A 27152-nucleotide genomic window follows, 5' to 3' on the forward strand; every position below is an offset into this window, starting at 1 on the left:
TTCTGCCAATTGGGTGATTTCCATTATTTTATCTTCCAGATCACTTATGCATTCTTCTGTATCCTTAGTCTACTATTCATTCCTTCTAGTATGGTTTTTTTTTTTTATTTTAGCTATTGAATCATTCATTTCTGACTTGGTCTTTTTTATATTTTCAAATTCCTTATTAAGATATTCATTGTCAGTCCTTTTCCCTAATTCAGTTAACGTTTTTATTACCAGTGTTTTGAATTCTTTATCTGATAAATTGTTTATTTCTGTTTTAATATTTATTCTTTCATGTTTTTTTCTCTTGTCTTTCAATTGAGAGTAGCTCCTCTATTTTTTCTGCCTCTGTAGGTAAAACAGTTATTGCTTGTGGTCTTGAAGGGGTATGATTATGTGGGAGCAGCCCTATGTAGACAGTGTGTATCCAAGGCCTTTGGTAGGAGAGCTGGATCTGTGGTGGACCCAAGTTACATGTTTCTTTAGGGTTTGCTGACAGCTGTCACCTTGGTAGAAGGTGAAGCTGGAGATGGAGGGGCTAGAACTACTGCCAGGTATAAGACAAGACTTCTTCTCTGCTCAGAGGCTGCCACTGCCTTGTTGGGGTCAGGGTTTGATCCTAAGTTGCACCCTTGGGCAGGGGTTGCTGAGCCCCTTGGAAGAAGAGGTGACCTGAGTGTGCCATTTCTTCCCCTAAACTCACTGATCAGATAACTTACTCTAGAGAGGTGGCAGGTGGAATGAGGCTAGATTGCATCCCCACTATAAATTCCTCCACATTGAAGTGTGAGGAGACTAAGTGATCTTTGATCTCATCAGCCTGAGAGATATTGCTGAGTGCACTGGCACTTCAGGTCTGTGGTTAGTCTAGTATTTAATCAAATTATCTCATACTGAACCGCTTTGTAGATAAGCAAAAAGGCATCTAGGCATGTACAGTATTCTCTTTTTCCCAACAAGCATTTGAGCTGCTTACCAACAGAAATTCATACAATAAAGAGGAAAGTATGATTAACAAATAACAAAAATAGAATAGGGCAGTACCTTTTGGTTCTCTCTTGTAAGATTCCCAATAAATCGTGGATGTCTCTGTTGCTGTCTCCAGGCTCTTTCTTTGGTCTTGCGGCTGGGCAGCTATAAAGTTTGCAGGCCTGTGGGATGCAGCCCAACACAGCCCAACAATTGGTCACTCTAAATTGAAACTGAGAATGTAAAACCAAAGAGCAAATTAATTACCCAAAGGACAAAGTTAAGAGAGTCCAGGTAAGTGGCAGGAGTCCAGGCTAGAACCTAGACAAGGAGAGAGATGCCTGGCTCATCCACCCACCAGCATGATCTGGCCTAGTGGTTAGGAGCATGGGCTTTGGGTGAGACAGACCTGGATTTGAATCCTTGCTCTTCTCTTGGCAGGTGATCTTATGCAAGTTACTTAATCTCTCTCTCCTCTCCACCTTGGTTCCCTTATCTGTAAGATAACATGGCTTTAGTACTTGCCTTGTAGTGTTGCAATGAAATAAGAATCAAATGAGAAAATCTACATAAAATGATTAGGGCAGTGACTGGACCTGGTTGGCTTATATAGTATTTAACATTTCATCAGGAGATTTCCCATAAAAGCCTGAATTTCTGACTTTTCTAACAAATTAGCAGGTCCTTCCACTGGGGAGGATTGCTGAATAGCAGATGTTCCCTTTAGAAAGAGCATATACTGTCCTGGAAAATGTGGCTCCCTTCTGGCCCTTTCTACCTCATGTGCTTGGCCCTTTGGGACCACATGATTTCCATCGCATGTTATAAGCCTTTGCTGCTTAGAGTGTTGTGCAAACACTGGGGGCTCGTTAGAAGTGCAGGGCCTAAGGCCCCACCCCAAACCTACTGAATCAGAATTTGCACTTTAATAAGATTCCCCCATGATATTTAACACTGAAGTTTAAGAAGCACTGTTACAAGCCACCAGAGCATTATTCCTAACCAGGGTGAACATAGGGATCATTTGGGGAGTTTTTTGCTTATATAACTATGTCCAAGGCCCCAGCCAGACTGAAATCAGAGTCCCAGGGATGGTGCATTCAGTCTGTCAAATTAATGCAAGCCACAAGATTTTGCTGTGCATATTTGAGAAATATGGGGTTCAGTCTGGATGTAAGGAAGCTAATTATGTTATCTTATTGGGGTCCTCAGGTGGACAAGTGCTATAATGACAATTTTCCAATCACAATATATTTCATGTTGAAATTCTGCCCATCAGAAGATCTGGTTGTAACTTGCTGATTACAGGTGGATTGACTTTTGGACAGATGTTACAGTGGTTTGAAGGAGGTGTGTGTTAGTATATGTCATTACTCATACCACCTGAACAGTTTCAAGAGAACTAGATGGTTTTGAGGTTTTCATTGTTGAGCTGTAGTCTTACTGGTTTGTAGTGGAGCAATGAGATTCTAAAAATAACACTATTAGCCGATTTTTTTCCATTAAAAAATATTTTGGCCTGCTCTTAGGGAAATGTTGAACTCATCATCGTTTTTATGGAGTTCTCTTTCTCTCAAACAGTGTGTGCCTTTAGGGCTCCTAGTTACTATTTGTTAAATTATTTTTCCAAGGGTAATTGCTTCTCAGATGTTCTTAGTAACTTAATCAACCTTCCTCCAAAGTTTCTTTGATCAAAATATCAGAGCTGCCATATTAGAAATTCCTAGTATTAATTCCAGTTTTATATAAAACCTTAGTATATAGTAAGTTTATATTTGATGAATTTATCTTTTCAAGTTAATTTCAATTAATTTTCTTTAATTCACTTCTTCTTGGGGTAGACTTTTCATGTAAAATATTTACTCATGATTATTTTCTGTACTATAAAATATTACTTTCTCTATCATTTTGTTTAGTGGTATAAAGTGAACAATAGCATGTTGGAGAGTTTTGATATTTAATTATAATGTACTTATCACTTTGTCAATTATTGGGAACTTCTGATTCTCCTTTTTCGTTGAAATTGGGTAAAATGAAAAAATGAAGAAGTCACTGAAAAGCCTGACCATAGACTAGATCTGTGAGCCAGCAGTATTGGCATTACCTGGGAGCTTGTTAGAAATGCGAGTCCCAAGCCCTGTACCAGCCCTACTGTATCAGAGCCTGCATTTTAACATCAGGCCCCCAGCAGGTGATTTGTATGCACATTCAAGTGTGAGGAGATCTGGACTAGATGGTTTACTAGTCACTCTATTTTAGGATTGTAAAAAAAAATGCTGGCATATGTGGTGGTGGTGAAAATAATATCAGAAAGTGTCTTTCCCATCAGCTCAAACCCTTCTTTATCTTCTTAAGTCTCATGTTAATGAAGATACTACCTTCTCCAGATGTCTTCTTATCTCTCCAGCCATCTCTATTGTCCTTCTTGTGGGTAGCCTTCCTCTTAGCCACTGAAAGCAAGCATGTCCTAGCTTGAGTTCTCTATTCTTTCATGGTTAATATTTTATTTGGAGAAACGCATAGCCAGTATGGGATCATCTGTGCTTTCGGATCTCTCTCCTTGGCATCTGCCTCAAATCTTCCTGGCATGTTAAGCTATACTGAGCCCATCCCTCAGGCCATAATTTTTACCTCTAGCTGCACATTAGAATCATCTGATGAGATTTTGAAACAGGTTAATGCTTTGGTTCCATTATAGATGAATTCAGTCAATTTCTAGAGATTGGATTTGTGCATCAGTATTTTTTAAAGTCAGTTTCTGAGGATGGGGTCTGGGTGATTCTGTTATGTAGCCATGATTCAAACCACTGTTCCAGGGCTCCATCGTACCTGTTCATTAAGGACATTGTTCTAGGATATAAGGTGAGTAGGAAAGAGTCACTCCTCTGAATTATTCCCTAGTCTATTGATGAAGGCAAGCACTTAAGCAGATAATCGTAGCAGAGTGGGACAAGGATAATAGAAGAGCTTCCAACAGAGTACATGGCAACATTATAGAGGGAAGGATAAACACTGGAGAGGTGGGGAGGTGGCATTTGAATTGAGCCTCCAAGAATGAGTGGTCAGTTACTGGACGGGCAAGAAGGAGAACACTCTGGGTAGAAGGACGGGCACTAGCGAAGGCTTGGGGCTGTGGTCATACCATTCTTCATCTCACGTGTGGGATTTTGAGATCTGTTTCTCATCTGTCCCTCCTTCCTCTACATCATGTTTAATATTTCTCCTCCAGGTGTTGACGGTATCACTACATTTCTCACTGTACTCTCTGAAACTCCAAATTATTTACCCATAATTATTAGGTTGATTTTTAAAATAACAGCTTTATTGATAGATATCTTATATACCTGTGTTAGTTTCCTGTGGTTGCCATAGCAGGTGATGAAAACAGAAATGCATCATCTCGTAGTGCTGGAGGCCTGAAGTCTGAAATCAAGGTGTCAGCGAGCCTGGAGGCTCTAGGGAAGGATACTTCCTTTCTTCTTCCACTTTCTCAGGCTGCTGACATTCTTTGGCTTCATTGCTCTGTGGCCACATCTCAAATCTCCCTCTGCTTTTCTCTTATAAGGACTTTTGAACATACTGAATATAGGGCCCACCTGGATAATCCAGGGTGCTCTTATCTCAAGGTCCTTGACTTAATTACATCTGCAAAGACCCTTTTCCCAAGTAAGGTAACTTTCCTGTGGACCAGGGATTAGGTGTGTACATAACTTTTTGGGCCACTGTTCAACAATACCATACAATTCAGTGGTTTTTAGTGTATTCACAGAATTGTGCACCCATCACCACTATCCATTTTACAACATTTTCTTCACCCGGGAGAAAAACACTGTACCCACTCTCAGTCACTCCCAATTTTCCCCCAACCCCCTAGCCCTAGGAAGTCCCTAATCTACTCTATGTCTCTATGAATTTATGTAGTCTGGATACTTCTTGTAGATGGAGTCATACAATATGTGGCCTTTTGTGCCTGGGTTCTTACTTAGCATAATGTTTTCAAGGCTCACCCATGTTGTAGCATGTATCAGTACTTTACTCATTTTTTTGTTGAATAATATCCTTTTGTGTGGATTTACCATATTTTCTTTATCCATTCATCAGTTGATGGACATTGGGGTTGTTTCTACTTTTTGGCTATTATATATAATTCTGCTATGAATCTTGGTATGCAGGTTTTGGGTTGGATGTATATTTTCATTTCTGTTGGGCATGTACCTAGGAGTAGAGTTGTGCAGTCTATGGTAGCCTTTTGAGGAACTGCCGACTTTTCCAAAGCATCTGCGCCATTTTACATTGCCTTCAGCAGTATATGAGGGTTCCCGTTTCTCCTGATTCTCTTTTATTGTCTTCTTTTATTTGGTGCTGTTGTCAATTCTGCCTTTTCTGACCACCTTCTCACTAAGGTTAGAAGAGTATTTCCATTCCATTTCTGTTAATGTCACAAGTTTTTTCTCACTTTGCAGAAATGAAAGGCAATCAGTTCTTATCTACTCTAAATATAACACTTTTGGTTTCACCCTGCTTCCCAGAAACTAAGTACAAAGCAAAAAAAATAATTTTGATGCCTGTCTCCATATCTGTAACCATTTTCTCAAAACCCAAAAAACTCTCAGCTGTAAGCTCAGTGAAAGCAAGAACCTTATCTTTTGCTTTTTCTTATCAGTTTTGTATGCAGCTTGTGGTGACTGTGATTAAACATTAAATGAAAATGTGATTATTGTCTCATGTGTAAAGGATTTAATGTTTTATAGGCTGACTGATTTTTCTTAATTACAGATTTCTGACAAATTCGGTTATTGTTTTTAATGTGCAGATGAACGGGAGACTGAAGATATGACAGAAGAATGTAAAGAATCTTAAGCAAAGACTTGCTGGGGTGTGCTTTTAAGAAAGTTGGTAAATTAAGTTTAATCACATTTTTTTCCAGATTCTTTGAATTCAATGAATGCATTGTAGAGGCCGTTCCTCAAATGATGGTTTTCATGTTTGGATTTCTCTCTTTCTGGATCACATTTCCTTGATATTTTTGAGAGTTGTGGTATAATTGCTCAGTGGTTTTTCTTCATTGAAATTCCTGGGGAAATTGATTTTTATTGCTAATCTTGCAACATGAGGGATGTGTTAGAGAAACCAACATTCTGTGTATGTGTGCGATGTTAAAACTAGTTGAAGTGCTCTGGTTGTTTTGTATTTCGTTTTATATGTTACCACTTTATTGTGATTTAGACAGATTTAATCACCATGAATTGTAGCTTTGTCCCTGATTTCTCTCCTTTCCTCCTCTGTAATGCCTGTTAAGTAAGTACAACTTGCCATGGACAGAAAGGAATTTTCTCAACAAAGCAATGTTAGGTTGTCCTTTACTATCTTATTAGCAGTGGTCCTTTTCCTAAGCAGAAGTTTGACTGAATTATTTGACGTATTACTTCCAGTTTGTTATCTTCTTTCAGTTTGCCTTTTAGAATGCAGCAAATAAAGATCAACTACTTTAAAAAAAATCTGCAGTACTATTTTAAGAGAGAGGGTTTGTCAGTTACAAGTCAGGAACCTGGATTCATGAGGACATTTTTTGTCAACATTCCATACCATAAATTGGCATTGGAAGGAGAAGTCCAATTTATTTCTGATTTCAAAAAAAAAAAAAAAAAAAGATCTGGCTATTGTGTTGTATTTAATGAAATTTGGAATAGTGGGTGGGTAACATTATTATTTTTTGCTGGCACATTTTCATCTACCTGTGTTGGATAATGTTATAGATTGCTTATGTCACATTTCCTTGACTTTTTAAAATGATGATGTCTGTAGCTACTATTTTCAGAGGACTTGATAGTCAATTTCTTTTTCAAACCTTCTTTTTCAGTTTATATTCATGGTTCTTGTTGATATCAATGTGCTACAGTGTAATTTATCTCAATGCCAAGAGTTTTGCTGTGAGGTGCCCGCAGTGGTTAAAAGTCATGATGATAGACTCATCAGAATGACGTGTGTGTTGTAGGATTTGGGTCAGAACAGTCAGAGGGGAGAGGTGATGTGGATGGGGATTTGTCGTGATGATAAGAGAGGAGCCATTTTTGCCCATAAGCTTTTCAGAGGAGCTCAGCTTTCTCAACCCATGTGTTTCTGGTATTTGACGTGTGTGTGTGTGTGTGTGTGTGTGTGTGTGTGTGTGTAAACCAGGGAGGGAGGGAGAGTGTGAAAGAGGGAGAGAAGGGGAGAGCGAGATAGATGGTGGAGAGAGAGCTATGGCTTTATAATGTGTTTCTGCAGATGGTATTTGGGGCATAGAGAGCCTTTTATGTTATAAGAGTTTAAGAGAAGGGAAGGAAGACAGAATGATCTTAAGTAATGACTTTTACCATTAAAAGAGATAACACCATTCCATAGCATATCAGCTGAAGGTACCTCTAACAAAGACTGGCATGCTGAATTTGTATTATATATTTAACATAAAGGTTCCAAATTAAAAAAAAAAAATTACCCTGATAGGGAAAGAAAGTGTCATTTTTAAAAAACAGTGTTTTTATTTTAAGGTTCCTTCTAGACCTGAGTGCCCTAGAACAAGATAGAGAAGAAAAAGTATGAAAGTGGAAGAGCTAATTCATTTCAGGAATGAATTTAGGGTCTTAAAATGTGAGGTTTTTCTACTTATGACTTCTTAAGAAAATTGCTGGCACCACCTTTATTGTAAATTCCCATAGTACCTAAAGTTTACTGCCCTTCTGTTCAACTCTCTGAAACGCATGGTAATAAACTCCTGTAGAAGGAGAAAGCTATCACCTTGATGGTATAATTTTAATTTTTAACAAGTCCTTTATTTCAGTACAACCTGATTCGAAGGTCAGTCATGGAATGGAACATGGAGCAAGCCTGGGAACAAAGCTCCTGCTCCAAGACACTTTTTCTGTCCCATGTCAATATTTTCAGTTACTTTTGTTCTGCTACTTAAAAGTGAATTAGGATTCTCTCCCAAGACTTCACGTGTTGAGCTGCTCTGAGAATGAATGATGTCATGTTTCAAGGAATGATTTCTTTCAAATCAGTTTTTCCAGATTCTATAACCAACACAGTCTAGTTCCTTATTCTTCACCTGGGTACCATAAAATGATTTGGCAATTTATACTTATATATGATTATGCTACCCTAGGTAGATGTTTCTAGAATGAGAGAGAAAAATCAACAAGGGAAAAAGATTCTATCTCACTCAGCCAGTCCTTTTTGTGTTTAATGGACCTCAAAGCAAGACCTTGAACCTCCACATAAAATTTCTTACTCTACCTGTTCTTAATATTTGTGGTTAGCCCACCTGAAATTCAGGGTCTGCTTATGTAAGGCTTTGGCTTTCTTTTCACAAAATAATTTGATATTTTATACATTTACATATTTTTAGGATTTCCAAATCCTACCTTTCTCTTTGGTCATCTTTTTTTTTTTTGCCTATGTTTTATTTCAGAGGTTAATATCTGATACTTTAATTTTTTAGTTGAAATATAGTAAGTTTATAACATTGCATCAATTTCTGGTGTACAGCATAATGTTTCAGTCATACATATACATACATACATTCCTTTTCATATTATTTTTTCATTATAGGTTACTACAAGGTATTGAAAATAGTTCCCTATGCTATACAGTATAAACTTGTTGTTTATCTATTTTATGTATAGTAGTTAGTATCTGCAAGTCTTGAACTCCCAATTTATCCCTTCCCACCCCCTTTCCCTCTGGTAACTGTAAGTTTTCTGTTTCTGAGTCTGTTTCTGTTTTGTAAATAAGCTCATTTGTGTCATTTTTTAAGATTCCATATGTAAATGATATCATATGATGTTTCAGTATTTTTCTTTCTCTTTCTGGCTTACTTCACTTAGAATGACCATCTCCAGGTCCATCCATGTTGCTGCAAATGGCATTATTTTATTCTTTTTAATGGCCGAGTAGTATTCCATTATATATATATACTGCAACTTTATCCAGTCATCTGTTGATGGACGTTTAGGTTGCTTCCATGTCTTGGCTATTGTAAATAGTGCTGCTACAAGCATTGGGGGGCATATATCTTTTCAAATTAGATTTTCCTCTGGATATATGCTTAGGAGTGGGATTGTTGCATCATATGGTAATTCTATTTTTAGTTTTTTGAGAAATCTCCATACTATTTTCCATAATGGCTGCACCAAACTACATTCCCATCAACAGTGTAGGAGGGTTCCCTTTTCTCCACACCCTTTCTAGCATTTATCATTTGTGGACTTTTTAGTGATTTGGTCATCTGTTTTTGACCAAAAGTATATCCATTCTCCAAAAGGTGATATCTATAGAGTTTGACCCAACTTTTCAAGGATGATTCCTCCTTCATTAACTTTTATGAAGCCTTCCCACAATATGCGGTTGTGTTTCCCACCCACTGCCTTCATTCATTGGTCAGAAAATGTAGCTGGGAGAGCTGTGTGTACCTCACTCCTGTTTTCCTTTTTCATTGTTTTTAGAAACAGAACTGGGCTTTGAAAAAGATTCAACAGATGACATTTAATGATATTAGTAAAATCTGAAATTGTACCCTTTTAGGTCCCACTTCTTGGTGGAGGGGTACTTTTTTCTTTGCTATGTTTTTAATATGACAAGCTAATTTGTTGTTTTGTTCTTTTATTCCACAAATCCAGCAAATACGTAGTCTAAGCAACTAAATCTTCCCTAAATTGTATAAGAACTATGAATATGTTCACTGTTACTTACTATAATTTTTTTGTGGGTATGCTATGGTGGTATAAGGATGGAATTTACCCATACCTCATAACATAAAGCCAGAAAACAAATAAACACGGATACAGTAAGTATAAATATAAATTTCCATATGATTTATTGTTGTTCCTTGTACATAAGAAACAGTAATATACAACTTACACTGCTTTAGAATGTAAAATGGATAAAAATGTGTACAAAAAAGCACATTCCTAGAAAAGAATTGGCAAATAGTAAAAATGGGGGGATTAACAAGCAAAAAACAAATCAACAAAACAAAAAGAAAAACGAACATTTCTTCAATTCAGTGTGCAAACATTTTATAAAAATAGAAATACTAACTCTACACAGTATTTCCTGATAAATTATTTAAATAGCATATCTACACAATCTGAGATATCTATTCCAATGGCAATGAGAAAATAATTTATAAAAATAAAGCAATGGTATACAAGATGATAGGAAAAAACAACTTTCAGAAAACGTATTTAACATTTCAATGCTATTTCCTTATTGGGAATACTTTTTCTGTGAAGAATTTTTATACTATGTACAACATTGACTTTTTTTTAGGTACTACAGTAGCTTTAAGTTTGTTAGACACTTAAACTCTTTCTGCTTGATCCCAAAATTCTTTACTCAGTCACACAACAAATGAGGTAATATTTGTATATAAGTTTCACCTTTGTCATTTTCTTCTTTTGGAAAAAGGAAAAAATAATAAGTGTAGATGCTTTTCGTCTCCCTGGAAATAGGCACAAGGGATGGGGTAAGAAAACAGTATTAAAGTCCTCCTGGCTTTCTTTGCAAACTAAAAACCCTTGCAAATGGACAACCAGCTAATTCCACTTGAAAAAAAACAAAACAGGGGGAAAATAAAGAAGCCCAAATCATTGAGTCTAAGCCTAAAGTGAGGAGCAGCTTGCTCTGATTTTCTTGTGCCGTTCCTGTGAGGGATTTGCTGATAAATCTCAACCACCTGCTCTCAAACACTTTCCATATGAAACCTAGATTCCAGGTAGAACAGAGTTAATAAATAATCTGTATTTACAATCTTACAGTCGTGAAGACTTGTAGCAAAGATGATAGGGATAGTCCTTACACTTCTTCCTGTCCCGTGAATAATCTTTCAGACAGATCCTCCAGAAAAAGTAAAAAATAAATATTTTACACTGTAAAGTGTTTGCAAAACAAAACAAAACAAAACAAGACTACAGTCCAAAAGAGAACATTGGAAAACTCCATAATATTCAGAAAAAAAAAGAGAGAAAAGGAATGTTTTAGTTAAGTTGATAATTTTGTGCCTTTCTAACCATAAAAATACAAGCACAGCTACCCCTCCGTTGGGAAGCAGCCCGGTGCTCACTGAGATGGTCGGTTTTCTTATTTTCTTGCTACATCTGCCCAAGCTACATCTGGAAGACAACCAGTTTCCACATAACCAAGCAGTGACAGGCAGCACTGCCTTATGCTGATTTAATTCTGAGTCCCTATACTGGTCACTACAGGTGATGGGTAGGGCGTGGAAATCTGGGAGGAAGTCCAGAAGCCAGTCTTTTCCTTCCTTCCCTGCTTCTATTTTAAGTGCCTATTTACGTGGGTTAATCAGCTAACACTGGTCAGCATCATGAAATCCAGCAATAGTCTTTCAATCCCCTGAAAATGACTTAGTACCGAAAAAGTAACTGTTCCTCCATATTTTCTTCATACAATCGTCTCTTGGGTATGCGCCCTCCCCTTAGGGCTTTGGCCCCACCCCCCTGTTCTGGAGGGAGTAGTCAGGGGTGGTTTTGTGTGTCAGTCGTCACGAGTCCTCCCTTCTCTCACATGTCTGAAAGCACTTTGGAGTCCACTGCTCAGAGCTGGCCTCACAATAGCACCCTGCTCTGAAAAAAGCAGAGTGGAACAGGCACCTTCCAACTGAAGCACATGGGTGCTTCTGCTTTTTCCAAAGCAAACCCAAGTAATTGTTTATATTCTTGGCAGAAGCTTCTCATTCAGAGGCTGAATGCTGAGTCTGATTTGGAAAATTGCATTTTCTTGAGGCAAGTCACATGTCCTAGGAGTCCACACTGATGCAAGCAGAGAGCAAAGGTAGGCAGGGAGGAGTGATCCTGGGGGTTTTCTTAAGCCCATGGTTCCAGAAGGTGCAATACCAGCATTGGTTATGATCAGTCTTTTGGTCAGCACTTTGATGATTAGGAATCTGTTCAACAAATGAACACGTAAATATGTAAACAAACCAGTTCATAAAGGCACTGTCATCTTAATATCCCTTAATAAATTAACAACCTAGGCAGAGCTCTACTTTTATCATGTCAAAAGTGTATTTTAAGGTTGTCAGCTTATAAAATTACACTTGAATGTGTTTGAACACTGTTGCAAGGAGATTGACATGGCAGGACCTTCCAGAACTTATGCTGTGCTTCTAAGGCTTTCAGTGTTAAAAGTTTAGGTTTAGTTTAAAAATTCAGACTCAAAGATTATATCATAATTTAAATACTGAGTAAAAATCAACCACAGTTGTTTTTTTTTTTAAACTCTATGTGATCTTGTCAGCACCAGGCCTGGGGCCAGTAAACATTTATTAAGCACTTGTTCTGCAGTAGACCCAATGCTAGTCTCAGTGAGAGCTTCAGTAACAACTGAGTGTAAAAGAACAGAGAAAAAAAGCCAAGATTAGTTGTGGAAATTAATGTAACATGCCAGTAGGAAGGCAATACTCCTTTCCCTTCCTTTCCAACGGGGAAAGGTGGTGAAAGACAACTTGTGTAATGGCATGAACAAATTTGTAAGTGGCGTGCAAGACGTGGAAACGTAAAATTTAAAAAAAATGTAAAGTATTATTGATGTGGCCTGAACTGTATAGGAGCTTGTCTGCAGTTTACCTTTGCACTGTGTAGGAAGAGCACAGAGATTGCAAAGTAAATTAACACAGTTAACAAGGGCTCAGGATTACATAAGCCACTGTTCGGAGGCAGTATTTCATTTCTATCATCATGTCATCAATAGCAAAATATAAATAGACCGTCTCTAAAATAGTCTGTAAATCAGACCCTCACATGATTGGCTTTCTTGATATTGGTCTGAATTAGGGATGTCACTGTTCTGTTGTTCCTACCTCTGCATTCATATTTCAGGTCGGAGAAGAACACCATCTCTTGAGAAAAGACGAACAACCCTAGCCTACCGCCCGCGTAGGTTTTGTCATAGATGGGTCCTGAGTCAGCCATGATTTTCTTCCCTTCATACATCACCACTCTGCAGGAAAAAGGAGCTCTTGTTAGTGACACCCTTGCTTTTTGGTCTTTTCCTCCTCTTCCGTTAGTCTGACTTTTATGTGAAATTGAATCGGAGCAGTCTTACCTAATGAAGCCCGTCTTTGGCCTGTGGCTGAGACGCCATCTGTAGGCAGTGAAATCTTTCCAGCCTATGTGGCGAGGGTCATGCCACAGAGTGCGCACCTGGAGGAAAAGGAAAAGAAAAGGTTGAAACAGCTCCATTATGAGTTTCTATTTCATTCCTTGAGAAACGGTGACTTGAAAGGTACCAACCAAGCTGACCTAAAATGGAGGGCTGCAAGGCCTCTTTTTCCAAGGCCTCTTTCATTTGATGTGTGCCCTTGAATGTACATATAAAGCAGAGAGAAGGGAAATTTTTTGTTTGTTTGAAGAGGGTTAAACAGCCTTTGGATTTGAAGGGTAACTCTTGATTACAGCAAGCTCCCTTCTCAGACACTAGGATGTTCTTACAAAGCAGAGCTTAATCCTGCAGTTGGTGATGCTGGGAACTTGATATCTAAGACTCCCTATTGGGAGGCATGGCCAAAGCACAGCATCCCTAATGCTGGTCCAGCAGCCCTCCCCGGCCTCGTCCTGCAGGGCACTGTGCTCACCTGGCCAGGGGTGTTTCCCGTGTGCCACAGGGCATTCCGCAGGTGCTCGCCAGGCCCCGTGGTAGAATTTACAACCTTCACAGAAAGGCCTGAGTATCCCTGAGCCCTCGTGGGGTTGGTGTCCCAGTAGGACTGGGTGACTTGCTTCCACATCACAACGTAGAAGCGGCTGCTGGACTGGTAGCCAAACACAAATCCGGCATAGTCGTCATCCCTTTCGGTGTTGATGAAAAAGGTGCCACTGAAGTCCACAGCGTTAAACTCATCATAACCTGGAAGAGGAGACCAGACCCAGGTTAAACCTGTAGCCTTCAGGAGGTTCTCGTTACATTGCTAGACATTTTCAGTAACCCCGGGGACACATGCAACTGCCAGCTTTTACATTTGCTTCTTTCCCCTGTATGCAGGGGCCTTTGGTTTGAATACCTCCTTACTCACCTACAGCAAGTCCAGGATCACAGTTGACAGTCTGGACGAGTTCTTTACCCTGATGACGTACAACCCAGTTAGGGTCATTTTGGGATGTCCCTTTGGGATCTAGAGGAATCATCTGGAATCGGCGGAAATCTGTCTCACTGATGTCAACGTTTTCAGGGCAGATGTCATCGATGTCTGGCACGTTGTCATGGTCAAAATCATCTTTGCAAGCATCACCTCGACCATCGCCTAAGGCCAAAAAGGCAAGAGTTGAGTGAAATTCTGAAGTACTATTTCTGGCGTCAGAAACCCACTATCTGTCAAAGCTGACATTTGGTCTTTTCATCTTCCAGTGCTTTCAGCTTTGTTTTTACTTCCTCCATCCAGACAGCCATGGTTTCAGTTACTGTCTTAACAAGCGGCTCCACTGACTCACCATCAGAATCCTTCTGGTCAGGGTTGGGCACGAGCCTGCAGTTGTCCCTGTCATCAGGAATGCCATCGTTGTCATCGTCATGGTCGCAAGCATCGCCCTTGCCATCCTTGTCGTGATCAGCCTGGTTGGCGTTGGGCACGTAGGGACAGTTGTCCAGGTTGTTCTGGTGGCCATCTTCATCAATATCCTGATTGTTGTCACAGGTGTCTCCAATGCGGTCCGAGTCCGAGTCAAGCTGAAAGAGACAGAAATGGACGGTAAGTTGGAGTATGAATCACTGATGCTATAGATATCTTGTGGAAGATTCTTCACTGATTAATATGGCCAGTTTCTGATTAATATGGTTTCACGATCTATATGCTACTGCTGAAAGCCAGTCATATTAACAAATGTTAAAGTGTTTTTCTTCTTGATCTTTGCTTTCATATGACAGTTTTAACACGGATATTTAAGAGTTTTGAAAAATAGAAAACTTTCTAGGTAAAAGTAAATAGAAAGCATTATTTCATCACTAAGGATAGAATGCCATGTTAAGGGCTTATATTGTAATGATAAATGAAATTCTTTGGGTACATTGTGATATTTTCCATTGAACTTTTCGACTATGAAACTGTTGACGTGTCGACAACTACTCTAGGTCATTCAGTCATGGGAACATGGCACTGCTTCCTGTGCATACTGGGTAATCTGTATGGTGGGATCAATGATTTTCTTCTTCTTTAGGTATTTAGTTTTATACATCTAGTCCATAATGATTGTCAACAGTTGGCTCAGGTCCAGTCAAAATTCTAAATTTTTTCAAGACCATACTTCTCAGGGTACTTTTTTACATTAATTATTGTACATGGGATGCTTAGGGATTATTTATACACAAGTTGGAATTTTTCTTGCCCATATTTCTGCTCTTTGCCATTAAGATTTTTACCTGATATGTGAATTGTTATAAATTTTATCATTATCTGAAGAACCAAAAACTCATTCAGGGAGGTTAAATGACATTGATTTACATTTGTTTACAGTTAAGACCCAAACTCAAAACAGATGACCCCCAATGCCATGTATCAGCAAAGCTATCCCAGATCATTCAGATTTTCCCATCATGACCCCAAAGCTCTTCATCCAGCTGCTTTTTGTTTCATAGGGCCCCTCATAAGAGCAAATATTAGGAAGATTTCTGGATTTCTCCAGAGAGCTGGATTTCTCATTTCTTGAATCTTTAAAAAATACTCCCATTTTTAAAAAGCTGGTTTCTAAATTTCCAGAACAATGCATTTTAGAAAAAATATGCCTTAACTTTTATCCCTGGAAAATAATGATGAGAAATTATGCAAGCAAAGAAATACCTGCAGACATGGAACCTGTTCTGGGGGATATCTATTTGCAGCACTCCCCAGCATGGGTGTAGAATGAGCTGTCTGCAATGCCAGACATGTTTGAAGAATGACAAAGAAACAGGCATTTCCCCAGTTTTTGGAAGTAATTTTAGTTTGATTTTCTTGCAGCCAGATCATCATTATTATTAACTATGAAAATGGTTGTATATTTTGCTTAGGGATATTTTCTTCTATCTCTTAGTCTCAAATATGAGACATCTCACAGATTTCTGCTTTGTATAATTTATCTTAACAATGGTCGATCACACTGAGCAGGTCACATAGACCTTCTTGTGGAAGGCAAGCTCGAAGTTACAATACTGTCATGCTAAAGACCTACAGGACTCTGCAAGGAGCTCGCATCAGGCACACTGTTTCCATGAAAGTACTGCAGTTGGCTACCAGACCACTGAGAGCCATGGCAATGAAAGTGCTTGGACTCTATCTAACTCCTCTATTTTTCGGAGGCCCAGAAAGGGATATTCTAACACTTTACTGAAAGATTCTGAAAGAAATCCATCTACCTGATCTGGATTGTGTTCCAGGGGGCAGTTGTCACACTGATCTCCAACCCCATCCATGTCAGTGTCTCTCTGGTCCACATTGTAGACATATTGGCAGTTGTCCCGTTCATTGAGGATGCCTGTGGAGAACGGGGGACAGATAAGAGCAGGAATCTCCAGCCTCAAGTTTTTCAACCAGTCGGCACACTGCAGCCAGGGCTGCTGAATGTGGAAAGCTAAGCGCAGTCACCATTGCCTGCGCACCTGCTGGAGTCAGGGAGTACCTTACCATCCCCATCAATGTCCGCGGCGCAGGCGTCTCCTTCCCCGTTATTGTCTGTGTCTGCCTGGTCTGGGTTGTGGTTGTAGGGGCAGTTGTCACAGCGGTCTCCCACGTCATCTCTGTCATAGTCATACTGGGCTGGATTGTAATGGAACGGACAGTTGTCCTGCCAAGAGAAAAAAATGAAGCATTTTACAACATTGTCCATGAAACCAGCTCAAGCCTCAAACCACAGCAAAATATATATAAAAATGCAAAAATCTGCAACAATGATTTTCTACTTAGTAGATACTGAGTCCTCTGTAAAACGATCACTTTAAAAGTTAAAAGCCAGGACATGATGTATGAAAGTGAATCCATGTTAGTTAGGAATCAGTGAGATGTAAATCTAAACTCAATATCGCCATTCTCAGTATGTGCAAGGTAAATCTTAGTGCGACTTGGAGAAGACATTTGAAACAAATTTGGGAGCCAAGAGTCATTTGTTTACATATTATAACTTCTTGCTCAAACTGGGGGAAGGGAAGGCTGTGATGAAAAACAAAACCCCCATTTAAAAATTCTCTTGGCAACATCTATGTCCTCAAACTACTGAAACACAGCGAGAAACTTCTGATTATCCCAGATATCAGTTCGGTTTATTTTCCCCTATAGCTCTGTAATTTCATTGAATCTTAAGGTGTTGTCAGCTGTTGCTGAATAGAAAAGATAAAAGGGGAATGGAAAACATTTTGTTTTTACCCTGTCATCTGGGATTTTATCATTGTCATCATCATCATCACAGGCATCGCCAATTCCATCCTTGTCATAGTCTTCCTGCCCTGAGTTGGGAAGGTTGGGGCAATTATCCTGGAAAGAGAAGACACGTTACAGCTGCAGTCTGCATGCCTGTCGCTCAGCTCATGCAAGAGAGCGTGTACCCAAACACTGCAGACAGAAGACCCAAATGCTGCACAGTGACAGCCCATGCTTTTAACAGGAAGACAAAAAAAAAAAATTTCCTGGGGGGTACACACACACACACACACACACACACAGAGCATGCTGTATAATGTTCTAGACTTCATACATGCTAGCATGATCTGCTGGTATCTGGTAAAGTAGTGAACATTATTTTGGACAAAATATTATACTATGGAAGTCAGCTGCCCAAATGGCCTGCCCCGTTCATGTTCTTGGCACCAAGGGCTTTAAAATTAATAAGAGTTAGTGCTGCTTGGCCGTTGCATGACTTCATAATTTGGTTTCACTTTCAAACTTTAAGCATTTAAAATTCCCCCGCCTGTTCCCTTGATAAGGGCTTTGGGGAAGCCGAAGAGGAAAGCGGGCCTACCTTTTTACAGTGGTAAGTTGCATTGGCCACGCACACCAGGTTCTCGTTGGGCCAGCCATCCAGGTCTGTGTCCTCCCCGCAGATGATGCCATTGCCAGCATAGCCAGGCTTGCACTCGCAGCGGTACATGGGGTCGCTGTAGTGGCCCAGGTAGTTGCACTTAGCGTTCTTGTTGCAGTCGTGCGTCCCGTCCGTGCAGGGGTTGCGGGGCTTGCACACCTGAGGGTACAACATCCTGTAGTTAAGGTGGAGCCTTCGAGCATCCGCAGACACTGCAGAAACAGGACCCTGAATCCCTATCATCTCAAGCAGACAGAGCTCCACGGGAAGAGTGTGGGTCCTTCCCATTCTCCCCGTGGGTGTCCAGGTTACAGGCTAACATCACTTTATGTGTGTTTTTCTTAAAATTGCTCAGCACCTCGGCCTTCACAAGTCCATCTGCTCACAACTCATTCCAGAGCAGTATCGCCAAATGTGATGGACCAGTTTTCCCTGCTGGATGTACAATGGATTTTCTGGTCCTGCTTCTAAAAGCTAGGCTGTACATTCACCCCCTTCCCTGTTTTCCGTGAAGGGTATGAGATGGCATCCCCCACTTTTGACTGTTTCAGTGGAGGACACTCCTCCTTCCCTCTATTCTACCGGTCCCGTCTGCTCTACCTGTTTGTTGGCAGTGGCGTGTTCGACACCCCGGCCGTAGGGTTGCGAGCCAGTGAAGCGCGGTGGGCAGGGCAGGCAGTTGTAGCCTGGGTCCGTGTTCTCACACCTGTGCTCTCCGTTGTGGTTGAAGCAGGCATCGGGGACTTCTTTGCACTACAGAAGACACAACAGTCAGCTTCAGATTTCGAGAACACTGCCACAGGAAATGACTAGGACAGGTGAGCTGCTGTCCAAGGTCTGGGAATGGTGAGACCCCAGTGCCTCACCTCATCAACATCTTTGCACTGGACACCATTTCCACTGTAGCCTGGGGGACAAGCACCACACTTCCAGCTGCCGTCAGGGTAGCTCGTACACTTGGCACCGGCAAAGCAGGGATTGGACAGGCATCCATCTGAGACAAGAGAGACAGGCAAGAGGTTGGTCTCAGCACTCTAGGCACTTAAAAACCAAGGCTGTAAAACACTGCAGGGTCTACACAACTGATAACTCATTGAGATTATGCTGTCCATCTGGCGTTTTAGAGTAATCAGACTGCTCAGGACCATTCAGAGCTGAAGCCCTGTGAATGCTGACAGTGGCGTTCAGTGGTTTGTCCCAGGCTGCATGGCTCACCAATGGGACAGTCCTGCTTGTTGCAGATCTGGTTTTCGGTCACATCGCCTACGCAGTCCTTGCCTCCAAACTGGGGTGTGGGGTTGTTGCAGAGCCGGCTACGTTTCTGCACCCCTCCACCACAAGTGACAGAACAGATGTCCCACGGTGACCAGGGTCCCCAGCCTCCATTGACTGTAAGAAAACAAACCACATGCCAAAGGTAAGGCCAATTTTCAAACACCTTACCTCACAGAAGACCCTCCTAAGTCTGTTCAAGAAACCTCTGCTGCCCTGACACGTGGAAAGGATGTTCAGGAAGAGGGTGAGTCTGAAATGGTTCTTTCTGTTTTTCATTAAAAGCTGCTGGGCATGCAGGATGGGGCCTTCTGTTTGTTCCTCTAGGAAGGAAACTTTTCCCCTCTGTGACCCACTGAGCCAAGGCTGCCGATGCCAGGCAGCCAGTGGGGCAGAGCGGCCGCCAGGTGGTGCGGCACGGCGTGCACTTACTGGGGCAGGCGTCCTTCTGGCAGGCTTTGGTCTCCCGAGCTTCGCCCTCACATGGCTTCCCGTTCATCTGGGGGCTGGGAGAGTTGCAGAGCCGGATCCTTGTGATCACACCATCACCACATGTTACCGAACAAGACGACCACGGGGACCAGTGGCTCCAGCCGCCATCCTGTTTAACTAAAGTACCAAGCTGATGGTTATATGGTGCTTCCCACAAGCCAAGCTCTGCGCTAACTGCTTCAGAAGCATTATCTAAATAAAATTCTCAAAATAACTATCAACAGAAGAGTGAATACTTTCTGGTATAGTCATTTTTTAAAAAATCCTCAAAGGACTATCAAGAACTATTCTTACCCCAACTTGCAGATGAGGAAAGAGCCTCAAGATATGTTGTGCTCAAGGGTGCAGATAAGTGGGAGAATTGGGGGTTAGATACAGAGTCTAGAGCCTGTGCTCTTAACCCCTATGCTATGGAGTCACTGTTGGTGATGACAAGGACAGGTGAGCTCTCCACATTCTCCAGGGCCAAGATGCTTACATCTCTTGTCACACTCCTGAATGTGGCAGGTCCGCGTCTGCACGGAGGAGCCCTCGCATCTGTTGTTGAGGCTGTCACAGGAGCGACCGCGCTGCTGGATTCCATTGCCACATGTTGCAGAGCAAGAAGTCCACTCAGACCACGGGGACCAACCGTCATCCGCAGAGTCGCTGGCTGCAGAGGAGACGGGTTCATTTAAAACAAGCTATTCTTTAGACTGCTCTGCTCGGGACTTTCTTCCCGTGCCAGAAGGTGAAAAGCAATAAATTTCTTAGGCCAGCGGCCAAGGGGTTTATCCCAGGTCATCCTGTGCACAGCCTTGGGGTAATTGCATGCTTTGGCTGGGTCAGTACAGCTGAGTCTTCTCCCAGGGTGTGTTTCTATTCATCTCTGTCTCCTTCCTCCTCTCTGCATTTCAAATAAGTTTCCCTTTCCTGACTTAAGGTATCTCGGGAGGCATTTCCAGTCCCAGGCTTCCAAGAGTATTTGAGTTTCAGGCAACTTATAGGAGTGAACTTCTGACTTTCAGGGGAGTCAGAGACCATGTGTTTGGCAGATGAGCATGAAGGCAGCAGAGCCGCTGTTGGCTCTGGCTCTGGCTCGGTCATGAGGTTAGTCAGTGTGTTGCTCCTCTCACCCGAGCATTTGGGGCCTTTTCTGCACATATTTTCACAAGATGAAAGTGTTTACCATCTGCCCGGGCACCACAACTACAACCACATCTAGCTATGTCAGACATGAGACAGAGAACTTGTTTTCTCTTGCCACCAGTTGGAAGTTTTCCTAGCAATCCCCGATTCAAGTTCAGAGCTCCGCTGGTCCCCAGCTAGCTTTGTGCCCTTTACCGGACACCTGAAGTGAATGCTGAACAGAAAGTGCCGTACAGATGATTACGACAGTGCCAGTATCACTAATACCTCTGGATGGGACCGGTCATTCTGAGCTGTGATCAGTGTATGTAGAGTAGGTGTGGTGGTGTGTGCAGGTGAGGAGGTGAAGGGTGAGTGCTATCTGCGTGTTTTATTTACTTGACTTGTGATGAATCATTTTTATGACTATATTGTCTCCACAAAGTGATTAATTCATACTGGCAACAAAACCCAGGGATTGGGTACCATGGAACAATACAGTGCCCTATATCTTTTAGGACCCTGAAATTCAAACTGCTGTTTTCTCTTAAGTCTCTTAGATAAAATGGGCAGAACTTTTCCAGTTAAGTCCGATGCTCACACCAAAGCCCATCAGTTTCTCTGGTGAGCAGATTTTTCTTGACTTGAGGCCATAAAGTCAAATTCTAAAAGTAGTCAGCATAGAGCTATTTGCTGCTACAAATTCATCTCTTCTTTACTCAGAGCACAGAATCATCATCAGTAAGCTAGACCAAGATGATTGCCTGTGCCATAATCCAGGGGGGTAATTAAGTTTAGTCCTAACGGAGTTTTTGGCTCTATGCAGCAGACAAACCAGCAGTTAAGCAGATGCTATAGCAGGAAACAGAATGAAAACATGATGGAGATGGGGGTGGGGTTCCAGCATTATGTTCTGCTGTCCTGTGCTTATGTAGAACTGATCCAGTCACTGAAGAATAGTTATGCAGTTTTAGGACTTACGCCAACACCGTGGGCAGCATTCTCCATCGGGAACGGTGGCATTGGAGCAGGGCATGATGGGGCAGGACACTTTTTTGCAGATGGTAACTGAGTTCTGCAGGGCCAAAGTGAGGGAGAAATGGGTTACTATGTATATTGCAAGCAGAAGTTTCCATATTGTAACATTTCAAGTACAAGCTAAAATGCAAGCAGGGCTGGAAATGCTCTAGTGGAATGATTTTAATAGAAGATCTGCCTGTGTCATATTGGCAGCCAGCAGGACCAGAGAGACAGTTCTAGTGCTGGTGACTTGCCACTTCATTCCTTGGAGAGTTCTTTCTTAATTGTCACTTAGTCAGTTCTTCATGCACAGTATAGCATGGAAAGTTTCTCCAAAGGGAACCACCAAGTATCATGCATCAGATCTATGACTCTGCATCTAAACTCAAACTCATCAAACTCAGCCAGGATTTGAAAATTTTTAAATTATATCCTGAGGGGGAAAAGAAGATCAATGAGCATTTTATTTCCTCATGGATAGATCTGGCTTTATATTACATTGGAGAAGAATGGGAATTTAGTAAAGTCAGCTCCCCAGTCCAGTAATCCATGATTTGTCTTTGCTCCATGAGCCAGGTACACCCTCCAAACTCAACTGCCCCTGGCGCTGGGGAGTTAGAAGGGCATGCACACTGCAGGCAGCACCGTCTAAGGGGACAGCTCTACCCTAACAATGTCGGGCAGAGTAATTTGAACAGCAGTCAGTACTGTATGAAAAGAATCTCCATGTCAGAGCTGAATAGAAATCAAGGCTGCGGAAAAAAGTTCCAGCTAGGTTTTACTGACCTGACATTTAACACTTACCCTTTGAACTAAAGCAGGTAAGCTATTTGGATGAGTTAGCAGATAAGTTCTTTTAGGTACTTAGCCTGGGGTATAATTAAGACTTTGAAAAACCAAGAGTTTAAAGATTTTGTAGATGTCATAAGTGCATCATAAAAAAACAAAAACAAAAACAAAAACAAAAACAAACGACACCACTTTGGGATCAGGCCATGGAACAGAAAAAGAGCCTGTGTGGGCATCTGGATCCTTCCCCAGAGACTGTGGCCTCAGACGTGCCACTGATTCGTGTTTTAGTCTGCAGAGATCCTTACCTGACAGCGACACTCAGTGCAGCTGTCCACCGTCCACTCCTCGTTATTCCTGTACTGGACTCCGTTGTGGTAGCAGAGGGGAGGCCTCCTCAGCTCGTTGGCCAGCTCCTTGTTCTCTTCAGTCTAAAAGGGGGAGAAAGGTCATTAGCATCCAACCTCATTTTCCGTCATTCGGCATCACTGGTGAGGCCTGTTCAGGGGCTTGTGCTAATGGGCTGGGAGCGGAGGCCACTGACCACTTTGCGGATGCTGTCCTGCAGTGTGGTCACAATGGTGCGCAGGCCCCTGAGCTCCAGGACCATGCTGGACAGCTCGTCACAGGAGATGCCACAGATGGCTTGCAGATCCTTTGTCTTGTGGCCAATGTAGTTGGTGCGGATGGCAGGGCTGGAACCATTCACCACATTGTTATCAAGGGTGAGAAGGACATTGGTAGCTGCCAAGAAACAAAGGAACACAGATGAGGAAAGTCTTAGAAGATCTTCAAACAGATGTTCTCGCCAGCCAGTCCCAAAGGTTCCTAATTGTAAAAGATATTTCATTTTGGGTGTGGGATGCAGATGGAGGGGATGTGTGTGTGTGAAAAGCTCTTTGAGGTCACCTTTATATACCTCTTAACTATGTGACTTGGGGTAATTTATTCACAACCACCACTGATGAAGTTTCTCAGCTTGTTTTGGGTGGAATACCCCCCAATTTTCCCACATGCCCTAAAAATAGAAGAATACTCACAGCTGGAGCAGCCTTTGTTCCTGAGGATGTCTTCCGGTGTGGTTCCAAAGACAAACCTCACATTCTGCAGCACCCCCTGTGGGCAGAGGATACATACTACTTGTAGAGTGTTGGTGAGGGGCGGGGGTCAGTGGGTGGGGGGCGACTGTTTATGCTAGGAAAAGCACACAATAGTTGTTCTAAAAGTTTAAAGGAACTCCTTTTTAAGATCACCATGCCAAAATAACATACCGACAATGAATTGCCAGACAACTTCAAAAATTTTAACTGTATCTTCTGCCAAGTCTTCGGTGTTTTACAAAGAATTCAGTTAGCAGCCTACTTGGGTACACAGGAAACGGAATCTGATACTAAGACCGGAGGATATAATGACACTCTCCAGTGACAAAGAGTTAAATGTAGGAGTTTCAAAGCCACAGTTACAAAGATCTAGAAGTTTCAGCAAGGAAGAAGCTGCAGCAGCAAAAGCCACTATTTTAATCTCTTATTTGAGACCAGTTACGTCGCCATGAGGAATCGGATGGCAAAGTGGTATTTATTCTGCTTGTAAAAAGAATCCACTTCAAGCAATATTATAATTGATAGAAGGCGTTTGTAATATGTTATTTTCTGAGAAGAGCATGAAGAATAAGGTTTGAACAGGCTGTTATAGGAAAACCGTTTCTTGTTTCCTTTAGTAGTTTTCAAAGCCTGGTCCCCATAACACTAGCACCAGTCTCCCCTTAGAACTTGTTAGAAATGCAAATTATCAGGCCCCATCCCAGAACTACTGAATCCAAAACTCTGGGGATAGGGTGAAGCAGGACACATTTTAACAAGCCCTCCAGGCGATTCTGATGCTCCCTAAAGTTTGAGAACCACTGCTTTAGCTCAGTATTTCCTATACGGGAACCCCTGCCTCTCCTGCTATAGCCCTTCTGGCAGGTCAGCTGCCTAGCAGACCACCCCGTGGGCCAGGAATAGAAGAGGCCTCACCTGGAAATTGTCATTGACACCTCCTTTAGCGATGCGGAGTCTAGCAATGCTGGCCAGGTCCCTGGTGAAGATGCTTTGGATGGGAACGTCCAGCTCAGCATTCTCCATCTTCTCACAGTCGATGTACAGCTGGGCCCTGTCCTCCTGCACAAACAGGGTGATGCTCTTCCACTGGCCGGTCGCCAAGAGGGCTTCTTCTACTGACACCACGTGCTGCTTCCCCTGCACAGTCAGGCTCAGGTCCAGGGTGCCCGCCTTGCCATTGGAGACCACGCTGAAGACCTGGCCAGAATGGTCCTTTCGCTCCACGGCCAGCAGCGTGCCCCGGGTCTTCTTCATTTGCCTCAGGGAGGCCAGGAGGAGGAAACCTTTCTCTGCCCGCACGGCATCCACTAGGTCTTGGAACTTGTTGTCTGGCACAGGGGGGATCAAGTTGGCATCCTCGATGCGGAAAGCTGGGCTGGAAGGGTCAGGACCCTTCACCAGTCGGCGCCCAGAGCCCTTGCGGGCAGCCCCCGTGAGTTCAAAGATGTCAAACACGCTGTTGTCTCCCCCAGACTCTGTTAGACAAGAGCAGGACACACAGACAAGAGTGAGCTCTCAAAGCCAGACCAGGGTCAGGGCTCAGCTCTGAGGGGTGGGACAGAGGGACAGGGTGAAAGACCACCGAAAGAACTGAAAAAACTCCAGGTTAGAGGGAACCTAGGCTCAGAGGAGAAGCGGCTGGGAGAGGAGTGCATGAGAGGGAGCACACCTGCAGTAACCAGACCCCCTCCCCCTTCCTCCCCCCTCAGAAGGTATTACACAGACTCACCTGGAATGCGGTTGGAGCCGCACACTTGCAACAGGAACAGAACGCTGAGTCCCCAGGCCAGCCCCATGGTGGAGCTGTTTGTGCCCAGCAGGGAACCTACAGCAGGAAGCACAGAGCCCAGGGTCAGAGGCAGCCAAGCAAGGAGGGTGGGCAAAACCTGGCTGGGGGCAGGGTCCCAGGGATCCCTCTTTGGCCTCACATTTGCTGGAATGAGGAGCAACAGTATATGTACACTTTGGAGAGGGCATCAGGAAGAAAATGCAGCGCTGGGAGGAGAGTGTGGCTTTATAAAGTCGTGGTGTTGGGGTCGATACCAGCAATCGGGGGGCTTTTCTTTGGGAAGTTGAGGGTAAACAGCAGGACCAGGAGATTCTGGGGGTGCAGGGAGGGCACTGGAGAGTAGAGGCTTGTCTAGAGGGCTGATCGAAAAGGTTAGGAAGGACTTGGAGAATAGAAGAAAATCTTGGGGTGTCCTGGCGAGTTGGTTTGTGAACCCCAAAGCTGTAGAGGATGGCTCTGGAGCCCCTCCACGAGAAGAGTCCCCCAGCGGCTGGGAGGGACAGAATGGGAAAGGTGAAAAGTGTGAGATGCGGGGTCCCTGAGGGACAGAGGCCTGGGAGCTCCAGGTGGATGGCCAGGTCAGCACTGGCCCTCTGCGGCCGCCCGGGGACTCCTTACCTGTGTGGACACGGGTGCAGCGGCCGGGACAGGCGGCGTCCGGAGGCCGCAGCGACGTAACTGAGCACTGGAGAGGCGCGGGAAGGTCGGTGCGCCCGGGAGGCCGCGGGATCGGAGGCTGTGAGGGAGCTTGCCGGAGTGGGCGCTATCCAGCCGGCCCGGGTGCAGTGGCTGGCTAGGCGGCGGAGCCGCGCGCTTTTAAAGGGGCGCTCACATTCCTGGGGTTTCCTCTGGCCAATGGGAGGCGGCCGGGCAGGAAGCGGGAGGGGGGCCAGTCTGGGTTCCTCTCTCCGCCCCCCGCTGCCTGGCGCACAACTTTCCAGCTAGAAGGTGAAGGGGGGCCGCGGGGGTCGGGCCGAGGAGCACTGGAACTTCTCAGAAAAATAGGTGCCCGCCCACGCGGCCTTGGCGCTCTCGAGCTCAGCACTTTGGCTCTGGCGCCGGGCGGGTCGATGCGCTCTGCGTGCGCGTCCCGAACCCACCGGGCTTTGGCCACCCACCCAAGATCCTTAGAGGGGCTTTCAGTCAGACCTCTCCCCTTGAATGCCTGTGCGACGGCGCTGAGGAGTGGACACTTAGAGACTAAGCCCATTTGTACAGAAAAAATTAGCCCGATGGGGTCAATGGGACCAAGAGGAAACCAGTCGTTGAAGGAGTTTCCTCTTGGATACTTGTTGACCCTCATCCATCCATCCCGGTGGGGTGGGGACCACGCGCCCGGCTTCGCGCCGCGCTCTTGCCCTCACCCCTTGACTGCCCCGCGAAGGAAGTGAGTGCGGTGTCGCGCCGGCCAGCAGGGCGTGTGCGGGGCTCGCGTTCCCACAGCGCGTCGGGGCAGCCTTTCTGCAGCTGCCTGCTGCGGGGTCCCCGCGAAAGTCGCTTCTCCCAGTTGCTGCAGCGCTTCCACAGATGGCCGCTTGGGGGCGGTATGCGAATTCTGATCAAGTGAACGTGAGCGGACAGTTTCTTTCTAGT

The 27152-nt window shown here is 43.4% G+C and overlaps 2 protein-coding genes across 4 annotated transcripts in view; one reads left to right on the top strand and one right to left on the bottom strand.

The window, feature by feature from the left end:
* Positions 1 to 11016, top strand: part of FSIP1 (fibrous sheath interacting protein 1) — a 178210-nt gene extending 167194 nt beyond the window's left edge. For all 3 annotated transcript variants that reach the window (XM_064485747.1, XM_010989336.3, XM_031453325.2), the window contains one exon: positions 5768 to 11016. In XM_064485747.1, coding sequence (XP_064341817.1) covers positions 5768 to 5814 — 47 coding nt within the window. In that variant the 3' untranslated portion in view covers positions 5815 to 11016. The remainder of the gene's footprint in view (positions 1 to 5767) is intronic.
* On the bottom strand, positions 9784 to 26358 carry THBS1 (thrombospondin 1). Its single transcript, XM_010989337.3, has 22 exons — positions 26178 to 26358; positions 25500 to 25595; positions 24686 to 25245; positions 23711 to 23786; positions 23215 to 23414; positions 22979 to 23101; positions 21843 to 21936; positions 20233 to 20406; positions 19695 to 19871; positions 19206 to 19379; positions 18857 to 18984; positions 18591 to 18743; positions 17931 to 18149; positions 17339 to 17446; positions 16604 to 16763; positions 16336 to 16454; positions 14439 to 14673; positions 14024 to 14251; positions 13586 to 13857; positions 13057 to 13154; positions 12812 to 12951; positions 9784 to 11896 (listed from the first exon to the last, which is right to left on the bottom strand). The coding sequence occupies exons 2-22, from the start codon at positions 25564 to 25566 to the stop codon at positions 11889 to 11891; spliced, it is 3513 nt and encodes a 1170-aa protein (XP_010987639.3). The 5' UTR covers positions 25567 to 25595; positions 26178 to 26358; the 3' UTR covers positions 9784 to 11888.
* Positions 26359 to 27152: the final 794 nt, after the last annotated feature.

This window comes from Camelus dromedarius, chromosome 5, assembly GCF_036321535.1.
Source record: "Camelus dromedarius isolate mCamDro1 chromosome 5, mCamDro1.pat, whole genome shotgun sequence".
Classification (NCBI taxonomy): Eukaryota; Metazoa; Chordata; class Mammalia; order Artiodactyla; family Camelidae; genus Camelus; species Camelus dromedarius.